At 32.6% G+C, this 24,060-nt stretch overlaps 4 protein-coding genes across 4 annotated transcripts; all 4 read right to left on the bottom strand.

The window, feature by feature from the left end:
• On the bottom strand, positions 1-18,156 carry LOC111713895 (ubiquitin thioesterase otubain-like). Its single transcript, XM_023488884.1, has 12 exons — positions 18,150-18,156; positions 7,804-7,812; positions 5,896-6,134; positions 5,690-5,747; positions 5,329-5,407; positions 4,953-5,006; positions 4,608-4,649; positions 4,387-4,438; positions 2,102-2,159; positions 1,642-1,720; positions 1,153-1,214; positions 1-783 (listed from the first exon to the last, which is right to left on the bottom strand). The coding sequence occupies exons 3-12, from the start codon at positions 6,120-6,122 to the stop codon at positions 694-696; spliced, it is 801 nt and encodes a 266-aa protein (XP_023344652.1). The 5' UTR covers positions 6,123-6,134; positions 7,804-7,812; positions 18,150-18,156; the 3' UTR covers positions 1-693.
• Positions 6,208-10,257, bottom strand: LOC111713903 (RAD51-associated protein 1). The gene is made up of 6 exons (XM_023488893.1): positions 10,240-10,257; positions 9,580-10,160; positions 8,716-8,886; positions 7,636-8,023; positions 6,800-6,908; positions 6,208-6,315 (listed from the first exon to the last, which is right to left on the bottom strand). Exons 1-6 carry the CDS (start codon positions 10,255-10,257, stop codon positions 6,242-6,244), a joined length of 1,341 nt encoding a protein of 446 aa, XP_023344661.1. The 3' UTR covers positions 6,208-6,241.
• LOC111713897 (uncharacterized) lies at positions 10,331-12,709 on the bottom strand. Its single transcript, XM_023488887.1, has 4 exons — positions 12,154-12,709; positions 11,669-11,738; positions 11,465-11,519; positions 10,331-10,523 (listed from the first exon to the last, which is right to left on the bottom strand). The coding sequence occupies exons 1-4, from the start codon at positions 12,247-12,249 to the stop codon at positions 10,346-10,348; spliced, it is 399 nt and encodes a 132-aa protein (XP_023344655.1). The 5' UTR covers positions 12,250-12,709; the 3' UTR covers positions 10,331-10,345.
• LOC111713893 (hepatoma-derived growth factor-related protein 2) lies at positions 13,626-23,384 on the bottom strand. The gene is made up of 20 exons (XM_023488882.1): positions 23,367-23,384; positions 23,111-23,161; positions 22,440-22,494; positions 21,532-21,587; positions 21,278-21,330; positions 21,068-21,114; positions 20,525-20,596; positions 20,021-20,086; positions 19,230-19,298; positions 18,859-18,924; positions 18,607-18,648; positions 18,470-18,553; positions 17,904-17,969; positions 17,568-17,716; positions 16,859-16,942; positions 15,720-15,806; positions 15,298-15,357; positions 14,939-15,023; positions 14,169-14,255; positions 13,626-13,827 (listed from the first exon to the last, which is right to left on the bottom strand). Exons 3-20 carry the CDS (start codon positions 22,485-22,487, stop codon positions 13,756-13,758), a joined length of 1,293 nt encoding a protein of 430 aa, XP_023344650.1. The 5' UTR covers positions 22,488-22,494; positions 23,111-23,161; positions 23,367-23,384; the 3' UTR covers positions 13,626-13,755.
• Positions 23,385-24,060: the final 676 nt, after the last annotated feature.

The raw sequence follows: 24,060 nt of genomic DNA on the forward strand, positions 1-24,060 counted from the left end.
TACAGATCGTCCTAAAACAATGAAAGTATATTAGAAATAACATTTTTAAGTCTTCATAGCAAACGTTATGTACGCAATGACCGTTTGTTTACTTTGCTACCTAGTCACAACCACAAACAACTCTAAATTCTCCATATTTCCAAGAATTAACATTTACATTAACTTAATCTTCCCAAAATTGGGTTGAAAGGAAAATGCGAAGTTGTATCTGTTACATAAATCGGAAACATTGCGTCTCAAAATAAATCTTAGCAAGTATAATAATTTTGACTTCAAAACACATATATTACAAATTAAATTAGGATGATTTCTTAATCTTCCAAAAAATATGGACAAATCTATCACATTGTTTTAAGTCTAAATTGTTTCACAATATTTTATTGGTGTCTGCAAACAAATCGATAATGTTTCCTTTGGGGGTTCACGAGACTAATATTTCGTACATTTTTGAAAATAGTTGTGAAAGTAAATTTAAACTTATTGTTACAGAAAATCAATCACATAAAACACTTTTGAGATTTGGTTTATCATACTGATCCACTGATTCGCCTTTTAAAAAGACTGTTTCTTGATGGTTTTAAGAACCTAGGCTGATTTGCAACTCCATCAATGTATCCTTGTAAACTGCCAATTATTCATCCAATCCATATTGAATGGTTCTGATGAAATTGGATTGATAATCCAGGTCTATTTTTATTTTGGATAAATGATATCATAGTGTCCAGGTCTATAGATCAGATTGATTGTAGGAGAAGACCCCTCTGGGAAATCATGATTCTGCACCTGGAAATTAATATTCATTTAATTCGAGTTTATTATTAAGTACGTACAATAAGTGGCACAATAGAATACGTACATAATAAATTTAATGCAGCTGTAATTACGTCACTGCACTAGTGACATTTCAATGTTAAGTTCCAGACAAAATATTCAATAATAATAATAAACTAAACTAAATTGTTTGAGTTTGCTATGCAACTTGTTGAGTTTTATGTGTTCTTTTTTTCTTTTTTTTATACTGTTTTATTTAGTGTCCTCTTCTATAAGTCTAAAAATCTAAAAATCTGACTGACGCCACTTATTGAACTTAATAATCTATTTGATCGAGAAATGAGTTAAATTCAAAAAAGGGATATATTCTTATAATGTGACCTTCTCCCCCTCTCTATCCAGATAGATGACCCGAACACTAACCCCTGTTGCCGCGGTCAATCCTTAAAAAAAACGTTTAATTAATCAGGGCGTAAGATTTACTATTCTAACCCCCCGCCCCCCCCTCATCTCATTCCAGTGACCCCTAAATTTAAGATTCACAAGTTCACAACAGTACCATTTAAAACTTATGGAAACAAAGATAAATTCTCTCTTCCTTATATAAAGGTTTAAAAAACACCGTTGTGAATCAGACATGCTAACTTTTTAATGTAGTGTCACTTGAAATTAGGTTGACAGTCCCTTTGAAGTTTTTACGGTTCTTTATTTATGAAAATTTTAGAAATCATTGAATGTGTTTACCTATTATATGAATGTGTTTACCTATTATATGAATGTGTTTACCTATTATATGAATATGATTACCTATTATATGAATATGATTACCTATTATATGAATATGATTACCTATTATATGAATATGATTACCTATTATATGAATATGATCAGACTCTTTAAACATTGGTTCTACCTCCGTAGCACAGAAATCCTTTAGTGGAATATCCCCCTAAACACACAAGTATGCATGAAACTATAAAAACCTATCAGTTCTTAGCAAATTAAAAAAAAACTAAAGAATTAGGTGTATTCAGCAACCTTTCACAAAGCCCATAGCTACGTACGTAAAGCTATCCAGCAGACACGTTTTGCCACTTTGAGCCACTAGATACATTTTTTGTTGTTCAGTTGATTTTAGGCCCTTTTTGTCTCACATGATGTTTTTTGTCCGTAGTATTTGAACTGTTCAAATAAAATAATTTCTCACTTCTAAAAGACATGTATTTTTTGGTTATTTCTCATCTTATAACGTTTAAAAAATGCATCATTTGGCACATGCTTGAAATAAAAAACGAATGAACTTTGTAAAATCTAAAACAACGTTCTTTACCTCTATGAAGTTCTGATAAAAATCTGCTTCTTTCTGCAACTGTTTTGAAACCAGCAGTCTGAAATTTAAAAAAAATATAACATTTTTAGCCAGGGGGTGGATTGACGGGTACGAGTGTGAATTAGCAACTATTAAATGAAACAATTTTGTTGAACTTATTATATATATATTATTTTGAAACACTTTTCTGAAAAACTGAAGAAAAAAATTGTTTGTCTGTTATCGAGTGTGGTTAATTAAAAGCATCAGCATTATGCAAAGAATATCAGGCATTTATAGGATTAAGTTTCTGTAATATGATAATCTTATGAGGAAAAAAATGTAATAATGGAATTCTTAAACGAGATGAAATAATCTTGATGTATTCTTTAACGAAGGCCGCAGAATTCCATTATTACATTTTTATCCTCATAAGATTATTATTATATCATATTTGTGAGGTTCCATGGGCAGATTCCCAAGAAATTATAGTTAAAAAATAATTTTGGTGAAATCCGTCTATTTTAAGTTAGAACAGTTCACATTATGAAAGGTTGCAAATTAGTTTTAAGCTCTTATTCTGACTATCACTGTTTTTTTATTTTTCTAATGTTAAAACGTTAAAAACCATTTTATAAGTAAAAATTGGTTCTTAATTTGAACGAAATGCATGTGGTGTTATTGTTTCCTCAATTTAGTTTGTTTGTTTTCCAATTTTGCTTGTTTTAAAAGTTAATAATAGATTTAGATACTGCATGTTGAATGTGCCCTGAACTTTTTTAGATGGGGCGAAGGTATTGTAGTGGGTTGTCTTAATCTACTGAACAAGAAATCATTTGCTGGATATTAGATCCTAAATCTTCCAAAAAGAAGAAATAAATCAGCTGATGAAGATCTTTGTCTTTTATTCATGATGCAAGATTTCCTGGTTTGTTTTCATTGCTATGGAGTATGGAGTGCTAAGACCCCACTAAAAGTTTCTGACACTAGTATTTCAATGATAAGTTTTTATAAATTAACTTTTTTTGGTTTTGATTGTGGTTTCACTTCATCATCTCGAGCTATGCGAGATATGAGATATGGTGACTGCTGACTCAGGCTGAGGTACTTTAAAGCTTTATAAAGTGAAAAAAACAATTAATTGAAATTGTGAAGACATGACAAACCTTTCCATTTTGACAAGCTATAATAGTACTATATGCAGAGATTTGCAAAATCTCACCAAACTTGGTTTGCACTGAAGAAAAACTAAAAACCAAATTGAATAAAGTAGGCAGTCGGGCAGTATGCCTTGAGACTCGGTAGTTTGATGGAAATGTCCAATGGAAGGTTAAAGTTTTTAGTACATGGTTTATTTTTTTTGAAAAGGTTAGAATTCCTGAATTAAGATATATCAATACTTCAAAAAACGAAAAAGGTAAGTGAGCATGAAAAGGTAAGCTTGAATGTTTTACTAAAGTAAAAAAGGTGAGTTTGCATGTTTTAATATTAACGAAAAAGGTAAGTGAGCATGTTATTTGAAATTTAAAAAGGTAAGTTTGCATGTATTAAAAAAAAGAAAAAGGTAAGTTTGCCCTGTGCATGTTGTCAGTACAAAATAATTATGTTAATATCAATATTGATCTATGTTGAAAAGATCAATATAAGGAGCGTGTAAGAATGAATATTCTTCAACTAGTGTAAGAATTTCCATTCTTTAATGCTCGGAGCGTGTAAGAATCCACATTCTTTCACGCTCTGGCCATGTAATAATTTCCATTCTTACACGGTCTGAGCGTTAAAGAATAAAAATTCTGCACCTACAGTGTAAGAATAAGCATTCTTAAACGCCAGGAAGCGAACAATATTAAAATTGTTCCTCCTGAACCGTGTAATAATGGAAATTCTTACACGATAATATGGAATAATATTATGGAACCGAACAGATATGATATAATAAAAATTCTACACCTACAGTGTAAGAATAAGCATTCTTAAACACTAGGACGGGAACAATATTAAAATTGTTCCTCCTGAACCGTGTAATAATGGGATAGGTTTAATATTATGGAACCGAACAGATATGATATAATAAATATTATTTAGAAGCAGACGACTAAAGATTATACTAATCCCACTATTTTCGCAACCTGATAGTTTACACCCGACATATTTAAAACTTAGGACTTATCGATCCTGCAGATTTCGTAGTTTGAAATACGTAAGATCTACGACACCAGCATTTAAAAGATTTAAAAAAATAGAGTTTGCAACAAGTGATCAATTTCTTTGTCATTTCCTAACATTATTATCGAAAAAGATAATACCTGAGAAAAACAACTAGATAGTTTGACTGACCCTCGTTGTTAAATATTTCTTCTAAACAAATATCTAAGTTTTCAAAAGTTATACAACTTATTTTTTATTTTTTGTTTAAAGTCATTTAAAAATTTTAAATGTATTGATTATAAAGATCTTTAAAACTTAGTCCAGCGAGACTATAAAATATTTCGATATTTTCTCAAGATCAAGCGTTGCTTTTATTTACCTAAATCCGACAGTGAAATTTTTTCTTTCCCTTTCAGACTTTCTGAAATAGAAATAAGATAATATAGCTTTATTTATCACAGGCCATGTGGCCTACTACTAAAGGACAAGAATCCGTTAGTTTTTTTTTTTAATGAATCAGTATATTTATTGGCAAAAATATTCGTGAATTTCCGTACATATTTTCCAAACAGAATGTCGTAGAATCCATACATTTGAGAAGAAAAAATATACATTCAGTACAAAATAAAATTCCAGTTCATTGAAGACTTTCTTATCAATTTATCGCGAATAATTTCAAATTAAAATATTTTATGAAACGTATCTTGGCTACTCAGTTACCCACCTAGTGTGACGATGAAATTCTCCCAGAAATCTTCAACAGTAAAACCTGGCATCCCTTAACCATTGCAAGTTCAACGCAAAATGTCAAAATGCAAAGGTTGCAACCCAATATCCCAAAATATAGACTCTCAATTTAGCAAAATCTTATTCTGTTTTATATTTAACTTAAAATTTGTTAAAAGTAAACTTTAAACAAATTATAAATTACCCTACAATACTTGCAATGGTCGTGCTTTAAACAAAACTTTATCTATCATCAATTTCGTCTTTAATTTTTTCTTTGGTTTAAATCTCAAATTAGCACATATAGCACAATTAATACCGAACTTAACAAAACGAAAAAGCTAAGTAAACGATCGTTGCGTTGTGAAACGTTCCTAACTCAACCATTTCGTCCTTACAGGGAGCAAGGACTGTCAACAGCTCATTCAATCTATCCTCGTCCTCCAGTAGGCACTAGAAAGATAATTTCATAGACCATTTTTTAATAAAATATGTGTATCACTTACTATCATTGTTGAAGAAAACGGGGGTTTTGGTTTTTAGAGTCAACACAAAAATCTGAGAAATTAAATGTTTGTTTTAATCGCAATATGCAATCTTATGATTTTGCTTCGTTCAGGCTTAGATCTTCCGTCAGTTGACATTGTCATTCTAAGCCCAAAAACCTTATGTATTAAATAGGGATCGAAGATGCCCATTTGACATAATAAAATCTATATATATAATAAAGTTTACCTCAAATAATCTAAACCCAAAAGCTCTAAAGAAGCAGTTTCCATCAGGTCTAGTTCGTCTGAAAATTACAAGAAAATTATACACAAACACACATCTATCCATTAAAATATTTGTTCAGGTTAGTGCAAAAGAAATGTTGTTATTTAGAAAGATAAAAAAATAGTGATTACTAATAGATGGCAACTTTTTGTATAGTGATTTTGTACCTAAGTTTTGAATAACTCTGAGATATCTGTTGAATCTTAGCTAAAAACTGTTGATCCTGCTGAAAATCCGCAACAAGAGTTGAGAAATCTTCTAAACCAGAAATGAGTCCGGATGATTTGGCAATTTCCGCGGCAATTTCTTCCTGCTGTTTTAATATCAACTCATCCTGCACTGGCGCAACAGCAGCAGGGGTTTGCCCTTCATCATTTCCATTTTCTCCCGCCATTTTATTTTTCTGAAATAAATGACATATAATTTATTGCTCATTGGAAGTTTGATATCACGTTTTGGAGATTTCATTGAGGCACGAATTACAATACATAAAAATATTCTTTATTTAATTTTCTAATCTATTTTCTTGACATTGGAATGAAGTGGCTTCGATACTCTGATGTTTCTGGAGAGACCAAGCCGAAGGCCTTGAACATTAACTAGTTTATTTTATTATTTTAAAACCGCCATAACATTATCTCTGTCTATTCGATGTTTTCAGAATGAGAAAAATAACATTTATAGTTTTTTTAGCGCTTAGGATTCATTACATTTTGATGCGGATTCAGCTTATGAATATTTGATCAAGTTTTGCTAATTTTTTTTTACCAAAAAATTTCCTTTATTTATTATTCATGTTTTCGCTACTTTTTTGCAAGAATCTTTATTTAAAATGACCCTTCCATTAGCATAGAGCGTACCTAAAAAGAATAATTTTATCCAGTTTTACTCGAATTTTTTTCCAAAAAATTATTTCGATTTTCCAAGAATAAACTTACCTCTATTGTGGTTTATATCAAAACCCACAATATCACTAAAATTACGAATGAAAATTCTTAACCACATGCAGTATTAACAAAATGGGGGAAAAGTTCACTTTGTATGAATAAAAACTAATGCAAACTAGTTTTCCTATAGCTGGTGATGATCCTGGAGAAAGGTTTAATGAACATCCTCCTTTTCCTCCTGGTGTTCGACCTGAACCAGTAACACGAGCGGGAGGGGTCCAAGCTGGAATCTTCTAAATCAAAGAATATTTCAGATGTGATGAAATATATCCACATAGATTATCAGAAATCATCATTTTTGTGTTGTGAACTTCGGGATCAAGCTTTGATCTACATCTTAAGAAGACTCGCCGATTAATCTTTTTCCTCATCGAATTTTATTTAGGGATCAAGGATTTATCCTCAAAGTTCAAACCTCAGGAGAATATAATTTCTTTAAAAAAAATTATTTCAGGAAAACTTCAAAACACTCCAAATTTCGGGTAAAACATATTCCAATATTTTACCTTTCCCATGATTGAAAAAAAAACGTCAATCTGATAAACTTTGGGTAGAAAGTTCATTTGTGTATACTAAAAAGGAACAAATGTTAAACCCTCCATTCAAGGAAGGCTATGCCCCATTCACAACAGTACCATTTAAACTTTTATCTTGTAAAAAATGTGAAAGCTATCGTCGTTTTCGAGTTAAAAAGTGTTTAATTCGGATTATGTAGCAAGAAATCCAAATGCTACTTTTGTATAAAACCTGAAACATCAACTTGTTCAAAGAACAGAACAGCATAAATCCATCATTTTTCAACGACAATGGGTTGACGGCACTGTTGTGTATACTGTATAGGGAAATCCCCTCTAAATGGATTGGAGGGTCATATAAAATTACGTCTACAATCCCTTTGAAGATTTATACGGGTATTCTGGTAACAGAGAGTAACTCTGAATAAAAATGCATTAAACTCGCCTTAACTACAGACTGGAGAGGAGTGTAGGAGGAAGGTTTGGAAGAAGGTTGAGAAGTGACAGATATTTTAGTAAAATCCGAGCCGGGAGTTAGTGACTCATTCTCTTTCATCTTTCCATTGTGGATAGAGAGAGGGTTGGCAGTATTGGAGTTAGGTTTGCTGAACGGTTTTGGAAGCTCCGTGTTAGGTCTTAGACAGGGAGGAGCAGATACAGGATTTGTTAAACCTCCGGGCTTACGTTTATTTGGCGGGGATTTCATAGTTTTTCTCGTCTTCTTCTTCGGAGAGTATTCCTCGTCACTTTCTTCATCTTCTTCTTCCTCCTTTTCGTCTTCTAATTTGTTAGGAACTTCTTCCTTGTTCTTGGCATTCTCTTTACCCTTTCTTCTGAAAAATCTATAATAACTTTTGAATTGCCCTCTAGTCTGTTGTATTTCTAAACTTTGCAGGAAATAAATGAATTTCAAGGAATTTTGTATGACCCTCTAATTAGAGTGTGGAATGTCTAATTCACAATTTAACCTTCAAACCACTAACTAAGTAGCAGTGAATTAGGATATCTCATCCATTCTTGAACGAGAAAGGGTAAAAGGGTACCATTGTGAATCGGCCATGGCACTCTATAAATGAAGGGTCATTTGATATTGCGTTTCCAGTCTCTGCAAATTCCAGAATTTTTTTTTACAAATATTATTTGGGCCAAGTTGACAACTTGGCCCAAAAAAAAATTTCAATGAATAAAACAAGTCATTAATATCATAATATTTATACAGGGTTACCCACAATGGATAAGACTTTAATGAGGACCTCCTACTTTTTAAATATAATGATCTGAAGGTTGAACTTAGCTTTCTGCCTTCAATATGGTTTATGAATAGTACATTAAATAATTCAGCAAAGATGCAGATAAGTTTCTTTCTTTGTGGGTAACAATGTATCTTATGTATTTTAATATGAAGTGAACCCCCCCATNAAGGCATCTTTAATTAATCTGGATTATAAAAATAGAAAAATTAGGTTTCTTTGTGTTTGAGAAAAAAAAGCTGGCATGGTTTAGAATTTTAGGGTTCAGTACTTACACATTTTTGTCTTTCGGGGATTTTCTTTCTTTTCTTGTTTTCTTCTTTGGTGAGTATTCCAAGTCACTATCATCTTTTTTATCATCTTCAGGTTCTTCCATTCTTTTATCCTCAATTTCTTCAAGTTCTTCTACAGGGTTAAGACCTCTTTTGTTGACTTTCTCCTTCATTCTAGAAAATCTTAATTTACAGCCACGATGAAATAAATTAAATTGAATTCTGATCATAATTTGTACGTTAGTGTCATGAAAAATTTATTAATTTTCAACCCAATAATTCAGCTTATTAGCATAAAAAAAGAGCAACCTAAATAGAAAATAAAAATGATAAATGAAGAAAATTAAAAATTAAAAAGATCCATGTGTCTGATAGTTCAAATATTTGATAATTTCGGCTAAAAATTAAAAATTCTACAATTGATAATTGAAAGTTAAACCTTTTCAATAAACTGCTATGCTAGAAATATTGAATTATTTTACTATTGTGCGCAGTAAAAACATTAAACATTTAGGATCTATTGGTTCTACGACGCTTGGAGCGGTCAAGAAATTACGCCCCCCCCCCCACCTACCCCCATATAAGACATACATTTTACACATAGCTAGTTAAGATTCAATCAATCAAGTTTAAAACTGAAAGGGAACCCAAAGTGGAACCCCCAGACTGCCTTCAGGGCACCACTCACCATCGTGCAGATAGCGGCCTGAAGTCCAATGATATGTCTCCATTTAAACACTTAATCAAAATCAAGCATATAATTACTTCTTTCATAATGTATTTATTGTATAATTTACAAATGTTTAAGAAGTTAAGTGCAGCTTCATTAATTCTTCAATTCCCCCGTTATTCCTCTTTATTTCTTACCTTGCCGGTTTCTCCGAAGTATCCACTACGTATTCCGAATCTGAATCAGAATCCAAAACTCGCGCTTTTTTCTTCCTCTTGGTTTTCACAGGGGATTCAGGTTCAGAGTCAACTTTCTCTACTAGAACAAGATCATTTCTGTTCTTTATTCCAGAACCGGCGGATACGTCGGATTCATGTTCTTTGAAAGCTTTTCCGGATTCTTCAGTATCCGGCTTCTTTTCCGTTTTTCCTGATCTTGCATCCTTTCCACCGGATACAAAATCATCATCATCATCCGGGTTGGGAGCATCCGATTTTTGCTTAGCGATGCTTAAGGTTGTCCCTGTCGTCTGTACAATCCAGTTTTCTGTTGGTTTCTTCTTCTTTATCTTACTTTTCACAGGAATTTTAGAATCTAGGTTTGGTAGATCTGGGTTCTGATTAGATTGTGGTTCCAAGTTGGTTGATGGAGCAGAACTTTTCTCCAGACTGGGTTTAGGACTGATACTTGGCTTAGGTTGTGAATCATCGAGGACAATAACCTCCTTCTCAGAAATCTCTTCTATCTCTAAATCATGTTGGGATCCTTCTTTTTCACACTGTTTAAATTTTCCGGAGAGTAATACGTTTTGTGGCCCCCCCCCTTTTTTTATTTATTTTCAAAAATGGGGTTATAACGAGAGTCGTCGATTTCATTTTTTTACTGGTTTAGATAATATTAGTTGATTTATGTATTTTTTTGTGGCGAATTTCTGAGAATATTTGTGTATTTGAAAAATGTTGATCAGGACTTTAAAAATGTTCGTTCATTTCTGTAATATTTGAGGATCTCAGGGAATATAATGTGAATTAACAAAATATTCGTAGATTCAAGAAATATTTGATAATTTAAAAACTTATTACATGATGAGTTTGTATCGCTCGCAGAGAGTCGGAGTGCATCAAACAACTCTTTCTGGAATCTAAAAATATTTAGAATACAATATTTTTTCCGTTGGTGAAGCAAACTTTTAAGAGACTAACGTTGTAATTTCTACTGACTTTCCATTTTATACGATACCCGTTAAATCTTATCTATCAATAATGTGGAAGATATGGTCGTTTTTCTAGTTTGAAAAGATTGAATGGATGTTTATTTTGTTCTTGATCAGACAAAGCTGTTAAAGGTACCGTTGTGAATCGCACATGTCCATCTATAAAAGGAGATTCACTTAAAATCACGTTGACAGATTCTTTAATATGTGACTGACGAAGATATTAGATTAACATTCTATTTATCTATCTATTTTGACAACCCAATAACACGAATGTTAACAGGAAACCACCCCTCCCTGAGGAGTACGTGGGTCACAGAGTTACATTACAAATTGAACCAGATCCTATTTTGTTAAAATTTATTTAACAGGCAGAACCCAGCTTTTTTACTTTCATCATTACATAATTACAAATGTGAGCAGTGTCTGCGTGTCCGGAAATCATGAACCGAGAACATATTTCGGAAGTGTCGAGAAAAATCTTCTAAACTTCCAAGAAGGTGCAGACAAGATAAGAAAGAATAAAAATGATACGAATTAAAACAAAAATTTAACAACTATTATTTTGGCTTGCAATGCTGAACAGTTTTTGGGACAGAAATTTTCTCTTTATCGCGAAGGTTAAACTGTTTTAGATTATACTAGCTTAAGTGCCCGGAGGTATCCATGGAATTTTGGGTTTCCTAAAAAATTTCAGCCAATTTGGTCCAGCCGTTTGGCCAGCTTTAGCTAACATATTATATATATATTTTGTCCAGAGCTTTAGTTCCGTCAAAGCATTTAAGCCTATTCGGTCCAGTCGTTTGGCCTGCTATAGCTAACATATTTACAACTATTTATGAGCGAAGAGCTTTATTATATACAGTTACCTTTTCTCGTCTAGACTAAGCCGTTCCTTCCTTCTTGGGGACCCGTTTAAATTGGCTAAACAGAAGCATCATTAATAAAGGAAAATATACATCTCCTTGAGAAAAATGCATGGACGAATTCACAATAGTTTTTCAATTTCGAGATAAATTTTGTTTTCGGCGTGTCAGAAATGAAAAAGATCACGTTTAGTGCAGTTTTACTACCTTGGGTTGATGTATAGACAATTGAAGATTTATCAGTCTTCTTCTTCTTCAATTTCGTCGGCTTTGATTCCTAATACAGGAAGATTTAACTTGCCAGTCTCTTCATTTTTTCTTCCTTTTTCTATGAAGGAGCCTATTCCACTTTCCTTCAATTTGTATCCCTCTTCCTAAATTTCTAATTTTCTCCCCCCTTCTAAATCCTAAGTATATCCTATCCCTCCTTTTATATTCTTGAATGAGTTCCTTCACTTTTTGTCCCCCTTTCAATGCAAATATCTTTTTTTCTAGGTCCTCCTTCTCTCTTTATTTTTAAAAAGGTCTTGTATACTATATTTTTTTCTCTTTATTCTTCATATCTCTTTGCTATATTTTCTGTACCTATATATGCAATTTCCTAGTTTTCATTTTTCTATTGAAATTAATTATTTTCCTATTCAGACACATATTGAGAGGGGGGGGGGAGGGGGACGTAACAGTTACTCCACCTGGTGAAGTTGAGGAGTGGGTTCAGAGAAATCGTCATCAGAATCATCAAAAAACGCCTTCTTTGTACGTTTCCGCTTTTTAGCCGTTTCTGCCATATTTAATACATAGTTTATCTGAAACTAAAGGTTTTAAACAAAAAAAATACCGTTCCAGTTGATAGATTATTTAAATGAAACAAAAACCACGGAACATAATTTTCATATTTCGAAACAACTTGACAAATAAATGGTGATCATCTAATCGACATTTTGTTTTGGTGGTCGATAACGGTTTACGAAACAATTTTAGGAATTAATTTCAACCAAAAAAAGAGATTCCAAAACAGACTGGCAGGATCAAATATCACAAGTAGACGCTACTGTTGTCTGGTATTGTTTAGTTCTTTGAATGAAAAAAGATAACTTTTTACGTGATCTAATGGTGTACTAGAAATTGTACAATGTAAAATAATCTTACGGATACAGTTAAAATATAAGTTTCTGTTAAAATATTTTAGTATTTATTTATCAAGACTAGAAATTCAAGGCGCTTCGCACCCATCTTTCTAGGCTTTTCTTCTATTTAAATTGTGAACATGTTCTTTTTGTTTAAATTTAAAAACAAAGAAGAAACATTTTTTGCGGATTTAAAAAAAAATTCGCGGATTTTCAAGAATTAAAATTTTTTTTTACAAAATTGAAAACCTTTAAAACACATTTTTTTAATTTTTACATTCATAATCCTTCCCTGTGATCACGTGATGTCACACAAAAAATTTGGGCCCGATCGGTTCAGCCGTTTTGATGTTTATTGGATACAAACAGACAGACAGACAAACAGACAAGCCAAATTTATATATAGACTAGCCTTAGAGGGCGCTTCGTGCCCATCTTCTAAATTAATTGTGAACATGTTCTCTTTGTGTACATCGTAATACAAAACAAAAATAATCCGCGGATTTTCACAAAAAATTTCGTGGATTTTCAAAATTTTAAAAACTTTAATGGAGATCGAATTTTGATGGAGACAAATATTTGAAATTTTGATCATTCATAAACCTTCCCTTGGGTCCCTAGATGTCCCACAAAAAAATTGGGCCCAATCGGTTCAGCCGTTTTGACTTTTATTGGATACAAACAGACAGACAGACAAACAAACAAACAAACAGACACCCAAGCCAAATTTATATGTAGATTTACGAAAAAATAATATTATTGAGATCACTTCTTTTCAGGCCAAGTAGAGTACTTTGCTTGTTTGTAAATTTTTGTTTGTTCATAATCAATGACGTCATAACAGCTAAACCGATCAGGGACACATTTTATGTGGGACCTCACATGACTCTAGGGAAGGTTTTTGAATGGTAAAAATAAAAATAGTTTGCCTTAAAAAATAGCGATTTTTGAAATCCTCGAAAAAAATCGATAAAATAGCAACAATTAAAAGTTAAACTCGAAGATGCATAGTATCTATAAAAAAGCGAAACAATTACATAAGATGTTCGTCTCTAACAAACAATTCTAATTTTTAAAATGCCTGAAAAGTCATTATTTATGCAAGTTATAAAACAAGCAACATTTTACATGTAAAAATATAGGAAACAACATTATTCATTCTTCGCATCAATCCTCGTCATCAGAGAGTGGATTTAAGCTAGAAATCGGTTTAGTTGGGTCTCGGGTCATACTCAGAACCTAAATATATATTTTTATTCGTTAAATTTTATAAATTATTAACTCCTCTCAACTCTTTTATTCTTTCGTATTTTCATCTTAAGAAATCAAAAATATCTTCTTCCAGTATTAACCCGGGGAAGGGGGGGCACCCTTACCCCCCCCCCCTCCCGCCTCTTTGAATTTCGTCGATATGTAAAGGAGAAAGTAAAGAATTTTTAAAAGGAAATGTTTGAGTTTCTTGTAAATTTTTTTCTGAGGGAAAGAAAAAAGTTGAAGTCCCATTTTTTTCTATTTTCGAAATTAGATACTCCCTCCCCTAACTCAATAATTCAACCATTTTTTCGTAAAATTCATTTTACCTTCCGTTCATCCAAGTTTTCAATATAATTGTTGAACTGGGAAACTTCTTTGCCAAAATTTACAAGGAAAACTTCATCGTCCTCATCCTAAAATGTAATAACCAAAAAAATAACCATAGATATTACAAAAAAACTTTAAAAGCAAAAAGAAATGTATCCTAAAAAGGGCTCAGGAAAACAAGTACCAGAGTAAAATGTGATCCAATCGTAATATGGAGAGAAGAAAGGCAAGGCAACATAAGCTGAAAACTTTAGAATGAGATATCCTTAATTCCAATTACTTAATCTGAGTATCCAATTGACACACTTTTGATTTTCTTCTTTAACCGTTCTTTCTTGGATATAGTAGAGAAAAATCAAAAACTATTTTTTTTTATTTATTTAGAAGAGTCCCTCCCGTTTCTGTATATAATCGTAAATGGCGCACAAAATTTCAAATTAATCGGCTTTATATATGCGACTCTGATTGGTAGAATTTTATACACTTTTCAGGATACAAGTACAAGATTAAGTTAGTTCTCGATATTGAGAAAAAGAGAGGATCAAGCATTAATCTCAATATTCTTCATTCTTAAGTTTTCAGCTCTGAGCTGAAAACTTTAGAATGGGATATCCTTAATCCTGATCGGATGATTAATCTAGAGATTAAAAATGAGAGGAAAACAAGCAATATTTAATCTCGAGATTAAGAAAAAGAGTGGATTAAGCATTAATCCCGATATCCACCATTCTAAAGTTTTCAGCTCTGGTCATATATTAAAAAAATTAACCTGGGAAAGGAAGCAATCTTTGAATTTGTTAAAAATAAGCTCGGATTTGTTCTGGATAGTATTTATGGACCGTTCTATTTTGTTCCTAAAAAAAGAATTGTTATTATCAGTTTTGTCACTCTTTATTCGATACGTTGAGAAGGCTCATTTGTTATGACAGCAGATAAATTCCAATTCAATTTTAGTAAAAGCTTAGTTTTTGTGAAAGGACAACTGAAGATTCATTTATTTTCTCTAACTATGTAGTTTTAAAATCTCACTCACTTACCNTCCCCTCGCATCTTCCAAAAGTCTTAAGTCTTCTCAAATTTTATTGCATTTACATATACCCTCCCAATTTCCCCTATAAATCCACCTACCTAGCCTCCTCATCTGTCCAGTTGAGGTATCCATGAGGCCCGACATACTTCCTTAATCTCCTGTTCCACAAACAGAGTTTTAACAATCTTACGTTTTCACTCCTGGGTTTAACGCATTCAAGAAAATAGAAAAGGTTTAAATAATAATTACTATCAGGGGTAGTTAATTTAATTTTAAGAATTCTTAAAAAATTCAAATATATTTGTTGAAGATCTGGAAGGGCATCAAGAGACAAGTTTTTACATCCTTTTCGAAACTAACTTCTGTGGGAATAATTTGAAGAGTGAGAAAGAACTCGTGTCCAAGATGTCCACTAATTTCATGAAACAGTGAACGGAGAGGGGGGGGGGGGTGGACATGTAAAGTAAAGTCGTAGTAAAGGAAAAAAGAAATGTTTGAAATAAAGATTAAAAATCAGTCCCTGATGGTAGAAACTATATCCGGTTGTTTCTTCAGCATAAGAGGAGCAATTCCCAGCTCCAGTAGTTCCTCCAAGGCCTGGATACATCTTGAACAAGTTTTTTTTTAACGCTAACTATTAGTAAGTTTAAACTGGTATTTCAATAGTTACGATGAAGTGAGTAAAAAAAACCAGTTAAACTTCGGTATTTAAAAGGCAAGGGTGTATATTAGTTGTGAGGCTCATATTTTTGTCCCCACCCCCCCATTCAGAATCATATTTCCCCCAAATCCACAACTTTGAAAAAAGGTATATTTTCCAGGTTTCTGAAGCCCGCGCAAACTTTGAAGAAGTTTGCAGCGGCGGCGGGGATTTAAGTAGTATAACGGAGCGTTTTGGTGCCCTAAAAAGGTAAACTTCAAGGTCCCCCCTGATTTTGTTTAAAGCATTTCTGATGATGTTTTTTTAGACTTTTTTGTTTTTTTTTTCCCTTCCCCTCCTGGCCCTTTTACCTTCCCTCTTACCCCTTTTTTCTTCTCTCTTCCCCCCTTTCTCTTTTCTCTTCCCCCCTTTACCTTCCCTCTTCCCTTCTTCCCTCTACCCCATTTCCGTTCCCTCTTCCCCTTTTCCCTTTCATCTTCCCAACCATCTTCCCACTTTTCTCTTCCCTTTTCCCTTCCTTTTTCCTCCTTTCCCCTTTCCTTCACCCTTTTTCATTTTTTCTGAACATTTTTCTTCCCAAAAGTTAATGAAAGCTCATATTTTTGTCCCCCCCCCCCCCCAGAGGTGGGGGGAACAGAAAAATATACACCTCTGCTTAAAGGTTTCATTGGTCCAACTTGTAAGAAAGATTAAATTAGAAAACCTGTATTTGTAAAAGATAGAGGCAAACTCGTCGATAAGACCAAACCTTCTTTATATATTATTATTATTATTATTAGCAGACAACCAAACATTCAATAAAACACCTATCTGAATATATTTAAACCTTGCTGAATATTTTACAACCTTCTGATGAGTACATCTGAACCAGTCTAAAAATATTCTAAACCTGTCTAATTAAATCTAACCTGACCTTGCACATATTAAACCCTTGTCTAAACCTCGGAATACATCTAAACCTGTCTAAAAATATATAATCATGTCTGAATAATTCAAACCTGTCTGGTGAAGGTCTTTTCAAATTAAGTGAGGTTTTAACAGCAATATCTAGCTCTACCAACCTCTGCTCAATCTTCAACCATCTTAAACAAACTTCATTAGAAAAAAAAATTGAATCTGCCATAAGGTACACGGAAAGCGAGTGGTATAAGCTGAACCACATATCATGAAATGGTCTTCGGTTGATACGTTGATGGTTTATCCGCCAAGGAATGCACCATGCAAGAATTAAGTGGAGGGTCAGGTCATCATTTATTATTCTGGATCTATGGCTCTTTTTAAACACAAGGAATAGATTAATACATAGCTAGACATAGTTGAACCATGTCTTAATAGCTTGACCCAGTACACGATAGAAGTGGTTTAACCAGCTGTATATAATTCAACTATTTCTAGCTATATATTTAATCTTGCAAAGAAAATTTTTTGATTCTCCCTTTCCCCTTCTCTTTTCTCCTTTTCCCATCCCATTCCCCCCTTTTTCCCTTTTTTTCCGGTTTATTCTATTGGTTAAATTTTTCACCAATACTCACAACAGGAAAACATGACATGACATAATAAAGTAGTATTACGGTCCAGTAATGTTACATCAAGGCCAGACTAGCAGAAAACCTTAATAATCTACTTAAATTAACACGAAAAAAGCTCTGCGTCAAACTGAACAAAATCTGTAGATTTTCGGCGAAAATTTAGCTTTTTCACATATACCTTAGTTTGTCCTTACTCCGTTCCAGCTTTTTATCCTGGTCCCATGCTTCCCTTTCTGCCGGAGACTTTGACGCCCGTTCCTCCAATCTTTTCAGAATCTCTGGAGGAACAAACTCTCCACTTTCAACCTTCTTTTTAAACTTCAAAGCCTAAAATTAATAAAAAGATATTTTGTGTGCAGTATTATTGAGGATTTATTTCAAATTGAGTTAAATTTATAATTAAATAATAAAAATAAACTTAACAGTGAAAAAAGTATATCTATATATGTTTTACCTTTAAGCCTCATTTGTTGAAATAAAAATATAAAAATAATGTTTAGTACTCAGTCCTTACCTTCCTGGCCGAAGCAGTTTCCCATTCTTGCCTTGCTTCTTCTGATGAGAAGGTTTCAGGTCTATCCTAAAAAAGGAGAAATAGTCATGAAGATTTTTTGGTCGAACATGTTAAATAAATAATTCCCCCCCCCCCCTCGTCAAACCGTACGGATATGGGTTTAATTAAAAAATGATAATCAAAATACCATCAGATATAAAATAAAGATGCCCTTCAATCTAACCCCAAAAATTTAAGTGAATTTACTGAATCAAGAATAAAGTGAGGTCATTTAGCTTGTAATGTTTGAGTTACAAGAGCAAAATATTTTTAAATTTTCTTTAGAGTAATATTTTTTATTTGGGGTGTGGGGAGGTGGGCCAGTCAAACTAGAGTTAATTAATATGATCTTTATTTATAATTGTTATAATTCGTTTTTTTCAACTCTAATATTTCAAAAATATTAAACAATACCTCTTAAGATCCAGTCGATTAACTATATTATTTGAAGGATCGTATTTTTATGAATACTAAATAATATAAAAGCAGACCCGGATTAATATAAGAATATAATCTTATTTACAAACCTTGTCCAGATTTATTTCGATTATATCATCTGTATCCTTCACTTTGACCCACAGCTTCCGACCTTCAGTAGCATGCAGGTCACCCTGAACAATTTTATCAAAATGTATTTTATTTATGATTAAAATTAATTTGTTACCTTCTTTGGACTACCACTTGGTGATTTTGTTGCCTGACCCTGCTTAAAAGAAAAATATGCTTTAACTGCTTATATCATTTTTCTAATTTTCTTTATTTTTTTATTATACATTTAATTTATGCTTTAAATGTCGCTTTTTTAACAATATTTTTACTTCGTATCATGAGTATAAGGTATTGGTTATAGATGGAAAATAATTATCGAATATATGGAGGAAATAAAAAAATATAATCAATTATGCAATATGCAAACCTGACTGTTTTCATCTACTGGTGCAGAGTGTTTAAACAATTTGACTGAGGGGGAGAGAGCTAACTTCTGATAACAAGAAATAATTAAATTTGAATTCTTTCTCTCAATCATTCATTCTCATTTCGACATTATAATTCAAGGTAAGGTAACAAAGCGTATATGGTTTAAAAATTAATTTTCAAAGAATTGGGGGAATGCAAAAATTGGACATCTGATACAGAAAAAAAAGCATGCAAGATTCTTTATAAACAGGGGGGGGGGGAGTGAAGTTCAAGATTTAACAAAAACTATAATGTCATTTTTTATACTTTTTAAATGCAAACCCTTTTTTCCCCCTCCCCCACACTTATTATTTAGTTGAATTATCCTTCCTTGCTTGGTTGACAAATATCTAAACTTTCTTCAGCTTTCCGTTTAACTGTCTTCGGAGGGCTAACCTTCTAAAAAAATTGAGCTAAATAAAAATATCTTATTGAACTAGTTTGCTGCAGATCCAAACAGGTTTATGGCTCCTAATTAAAAATGAGCTTCTCAGATTTACACCACCAGATTTAAAGAGAAAATTTGATGATTTGTAAAAAAGAGCGTCATTTGCGTTCTAAGGGGGTCTGTCAGTTTTGTATACTGGCAATTACGACCCGGGTCATGCTGCATGGTGGAAATAGCTGTGAAGCCCAGGCTGTCACCACAGCCAGTCTAGTTTTCATTGAGCACTAGTTTGAATTATGAAAATAGTCGAGAACTCTGTTTCTGTAACCAGAGCTGAAAACTTTAGAATGAGATATCCTAAATCCCGATTACTTAATCTGAGTATCCAATGGACACACTTTTGATTTTCTTCCTAAACCACTCTTTCTTGGATGTAGAGAAAAATCAAAAACCGGGTTTTTAATTTAGATGGTCTCTCCAATTTCTGTATGTTAATCTAAAATGGCGCGCAATATTTCAAATTTATCATATTTGCGACTCTGTACACTTTTCAGGATAAAAGTACAAGATTGTTTAGTCTCGTTATTAAGAAAACGAAGGATCAAGCATTAATCTCAATATCCACCATTCTAAAGTTTTCAGCTCAGGTTTACTATACTTAAAGCCAAAGAACCAACCTCCTGTAAAGCTGAGAAAGAGGGAAAAACAATATTTACTCCCCTCGGTACAGTACCTTTACTACTGAAGGTTCATCCAGAGGAAGAGTTTCATTTCCACCAGAGTCAACAAAAGACCCATCCTGAATATAGTTTTTGGTCGAAATAGAGATTTTTCAAGCTGTTGTAGTAAAATCATTAACTTAAATAAAAATCTTTGATTTACATGGATATAACTTCAATTTCAGTTGTCAATTAAATAAGTTTTGTGTAAGACCCAGCCATTTTAAAACTACTTTCTTTGATTTAGAAATCCAAATCGACGAGATGCTTTAAAAGTTCAAATCCCCAAAATTAACTTTTTAGACAGAACAAAAACTGAAGATATCCTCATTGTCGACACATCATGGCATATTTGAGGTCGAACTTGGTTGAAATTAGGGGCAACTTAAATTTACAAGGACTGCCTTCCCTTCTAATTAAAAATAAGGAAAATTAAAAATAAGGAAAAATTAAAAATAAGGAACATCTAAACTTATAATTCAACATATCCGTAGAAATAGGATTTAATAAGTACTTACATCAAAAGCAGCGATGTCAGGCGTGTGCTCAATCTGGTACATACCTTCCTTGTATCCTTTCTTCTTCATGTACTAAAGTAAAGCAGGGGTACATAATATATAATGCTAAATACATAATCCCTTCTCCCCCCCCTTAAAATTATAAGGACATCTTGCTGTTTTATCTTTATAATTTTAGAAAGAACTAATAAAATTAAGACAATAATTACATTACAGAATTTGGTAAAATCTATAATCTTAAAGGTTTCGCCAAAGTTAATTTAAATTTGATGTAATGCAACATTTTTCTTAATTAAGAATCGCAAATGTAAGTTTAAATCCAGTTTACGCGCGCAAAATAATATTTCACATAGATTTTTTAGTATGAATTATATATAGGGTTTATCTAGATTTGGATTGAAAAAAAATTTCTTTTATAATTCTTTGAACCACATTGTTCTGTACCATCCCCTTCTGCACAGCTTAAAATGCAATTTTTACTTTTAATGATAAAAGATAAAAAATAAAATATACTTATTGTCAAGGAGATATTTTATTTATTACCTTGTTCCCAAATCTTGATTTTGTCTCTTCATTGTAAAACCATATGTCTACAAAAAGTGTATTTGAAATTGCTTTTTACCTAAGAATTCTTGTGTAGAACTGTAAAATAATGATCAGGATTAGGCTCTACGACTGTAATGCTCACTGGGTCCGGCTATATATATGCTCTCAAATATTTTTCAGGTGATTAAAACAAAAAATTGTTCTTACCCTCGCTTTTCAGTGTAGATGTTTCATAGGTTCCATAGAAATATATCTTATACCTGAAATACGAATAGTGCTAGTGCATTCTCATAATTCTAGACATATTTTTTTTAACATTAACTTTATATTTAGTTAAATGAAATTTAAGGAAAGAGATTAATGGCAGAGCAACCCCCGGGGGGGGGGGGGGGGCTCTAGCAGGTCAAACTACAGAGATACGCTTTGCTTAAATAAACGATGAACATTAACAGGTTTCTTACTTTTGTCCTGATGCCAACCCTGATATTCTTGCCGGCCAGGGCGGGTACCCTTTCACCTAGACATGAAAGTTAATTGTAGGAGGCTGCAACACTTTACAGTTTCCCATATCACAGTGGATGAATTGGATCATAGATCTATATAATAAAAAAAGAAATCATATATATGTTGCCTATTGCCGGCCAAACGGCTGGACTGAATGTGCTGAATTTTTTTGTGGAAACTCGTGGGTTAATTAAAAAAATTCGACATTTTTTTCAACTTTTTTTTCAACATTTTCTTTTCCACGGGCAACGCTGGGCCCTTCAGCTAGTATGTATTAAGTATAAATCAGGGATATTGGAATAGTTTTCAAAAATTCTATAAAGAAATGTAAACAAATTCTACAGAGAAATATATATTTATTTTGTCAGTTTCTCCTCGGCCTCTCGTTTCTTATGGAAATCCGTTTCCATCAAATGTTAGTTTTCTCGATTTGAATATCAATAAAGTTATCTATAGAGTTTTATTCCAGATCCATATTACTTTCTCTAAAATCGGAGAATTTTTCATTAATAATTTTCCTAATAGTTGTAATGCAGCATAAAAAACGCGTTAAAAATTTCAACTTCATAAAAGAATAATCATTACTCCATAATTTTCCCAAATAGTCCAACATACTAAAAATTCACAATAAGAAACTTCAAGAAAAATTATGGATAATGAATTCCAAGAAACAATATACACCTGGACTGACTAAATTATCAATCCCGACTTATTCTTTCGATTGCCACCATAACCAAAGTTTTAAAAAATTGCATACGGCACCATTTATACTTTTCAAAATGCATCTTTTCAGGGATTTTTATGCACTTTAATCTTGTTAATAGTTAAAGCATATATTTCGTTTAAGAAAAATTAGTAAAAAAACCTTGGCAAAAACTAGGTCCCCAGTTTCAAATTTGTCCGCTTTTGGCATTCTCTTCCTGAAATATATAATCAATTATTCAGTGATTATTTATAAAAAAAAATAACATGATACCACTCAATCTTAGAGAGAATGAAAAGGTCCGTAAAAGTATACGATTAATATAGTTATTCAATTTTTTTTTTAGGGTTAGGTTAGGTTATGACAATTTTTGGGCCGAGTACTGTGGCTAGGAGAGGCGAAGGGGCCGAGCACTGCTGCTAGGACAGGCTAATGGACTAGGTACTGCGGCCACATAACCAATTATACCCTTGGTACATATGAGATCCAGGTACAAAATAGTTATAAGGGGCGGGGGGGAGGGGGGGGTCCACGAATAGTTCTTCAGGAAATTACCAAGAGAAGGTAGTCTTACTATATAAATTGGAATTTAGAAAATCCTTAAGAATTTTAATTTAATAACATCTTATTTAGTGAAAAAATGTAATAAAATGTTTCCTAAAATTAATTAACATCAATTTGAGCAAATTAAAAAAAATTGGGCAATTCATGAACTTAACATTCAATGGGTTAAATTTAATCTAAGTAACTGTTTTAGAATATATAATTATGTAACAGGCGGCTACAGGAGCTAATTAAATATAAATAATAAATCTTAATTTATTTCTATATACCTTATTACTGGTATCTTAAGACGTTGTTTTTCAGAAAATTTCGGCGCTGATGTTGATTTCTTTTTTCTTCAAACTTTTATTGAAAAATTACGACGTAAATATCTTTATATAAAAAAATCACAGGTTTAACAAATGGCTTTTCGCTATATACTCTCTACTAGTGTTAGTGTTAAGAGTGGTATTAGAGCGGTATTAGCTAATACCGCTCTTAAGATACCGGACTCTTGACCCGGCCACTAATTTAACTGATCTTGATGTTGATGCCGATGGTTTGACGCGGCAAAGTGAGCTTTAATGGCCCCGGCTAATCCGTACTACTCGCGAATGCCGCAATGAATAATAAGTCAGAAAGAGAGCCAGTTCTAGCCGCAGCGCTCGGTCCCCTAGCCTATCCTAGCCACGGCGCTCGGCCACATAGGCTGTCCTTTCCGCAGCACGCGGCCCAGAAAGTATCTAAACCTAAAATAATATACTAATTTCTCATTTCTTCTAATTCATTGCGGCATTTGCAAGTAACAGAGTTTGGCCGCTACCGATTTAAGGGAATTTAGTGGATCTTTCTTAAAGCGGACAGTAGAAATTTAAATTTAAATTAAAATAGAATTTTTAAATGTTGAAGATGTATTAATAATCAAAAATATTATTTCTGATAATTATTTTTCACAGGTTCAAATGTACTTATCGCCTAATTTGAAAATTACTTTAAACTATTTGTCAAATTAATAAACGCGAAACCATGAAGCCGTGAATGCCGATATATCGCCGCAAGGCAAGAAATCGTTAGATCCATTTGGTTTGGTTTTAAATGGCTGACCCGGTGCGTGTTTTGTAAATTTTGTGAAAACAACTTCATATTTTTATCCTTTTATTTATTTTGCTCGTATTTTATTATGAACGATTTAATCCATGAATATCTACTCAATCATTTTCTATTTAGTTTATGTAGTTAC

This window comes from Eurytemora carolleeae, unplaced genomic scaffold, assembly GCF_000591075.1.
Source record: "Eurytemora carolleeae unplaced genomic scaffold, Eaff_2.0 scaffold3, whole genome shotgun sequence".
Lineage (NCBI taxonomy): Eukaryota > Metazoa > Arthropoda > Copepoda > Calanoida > Temoridae > Eurytemora > Eurytemora carolleeae.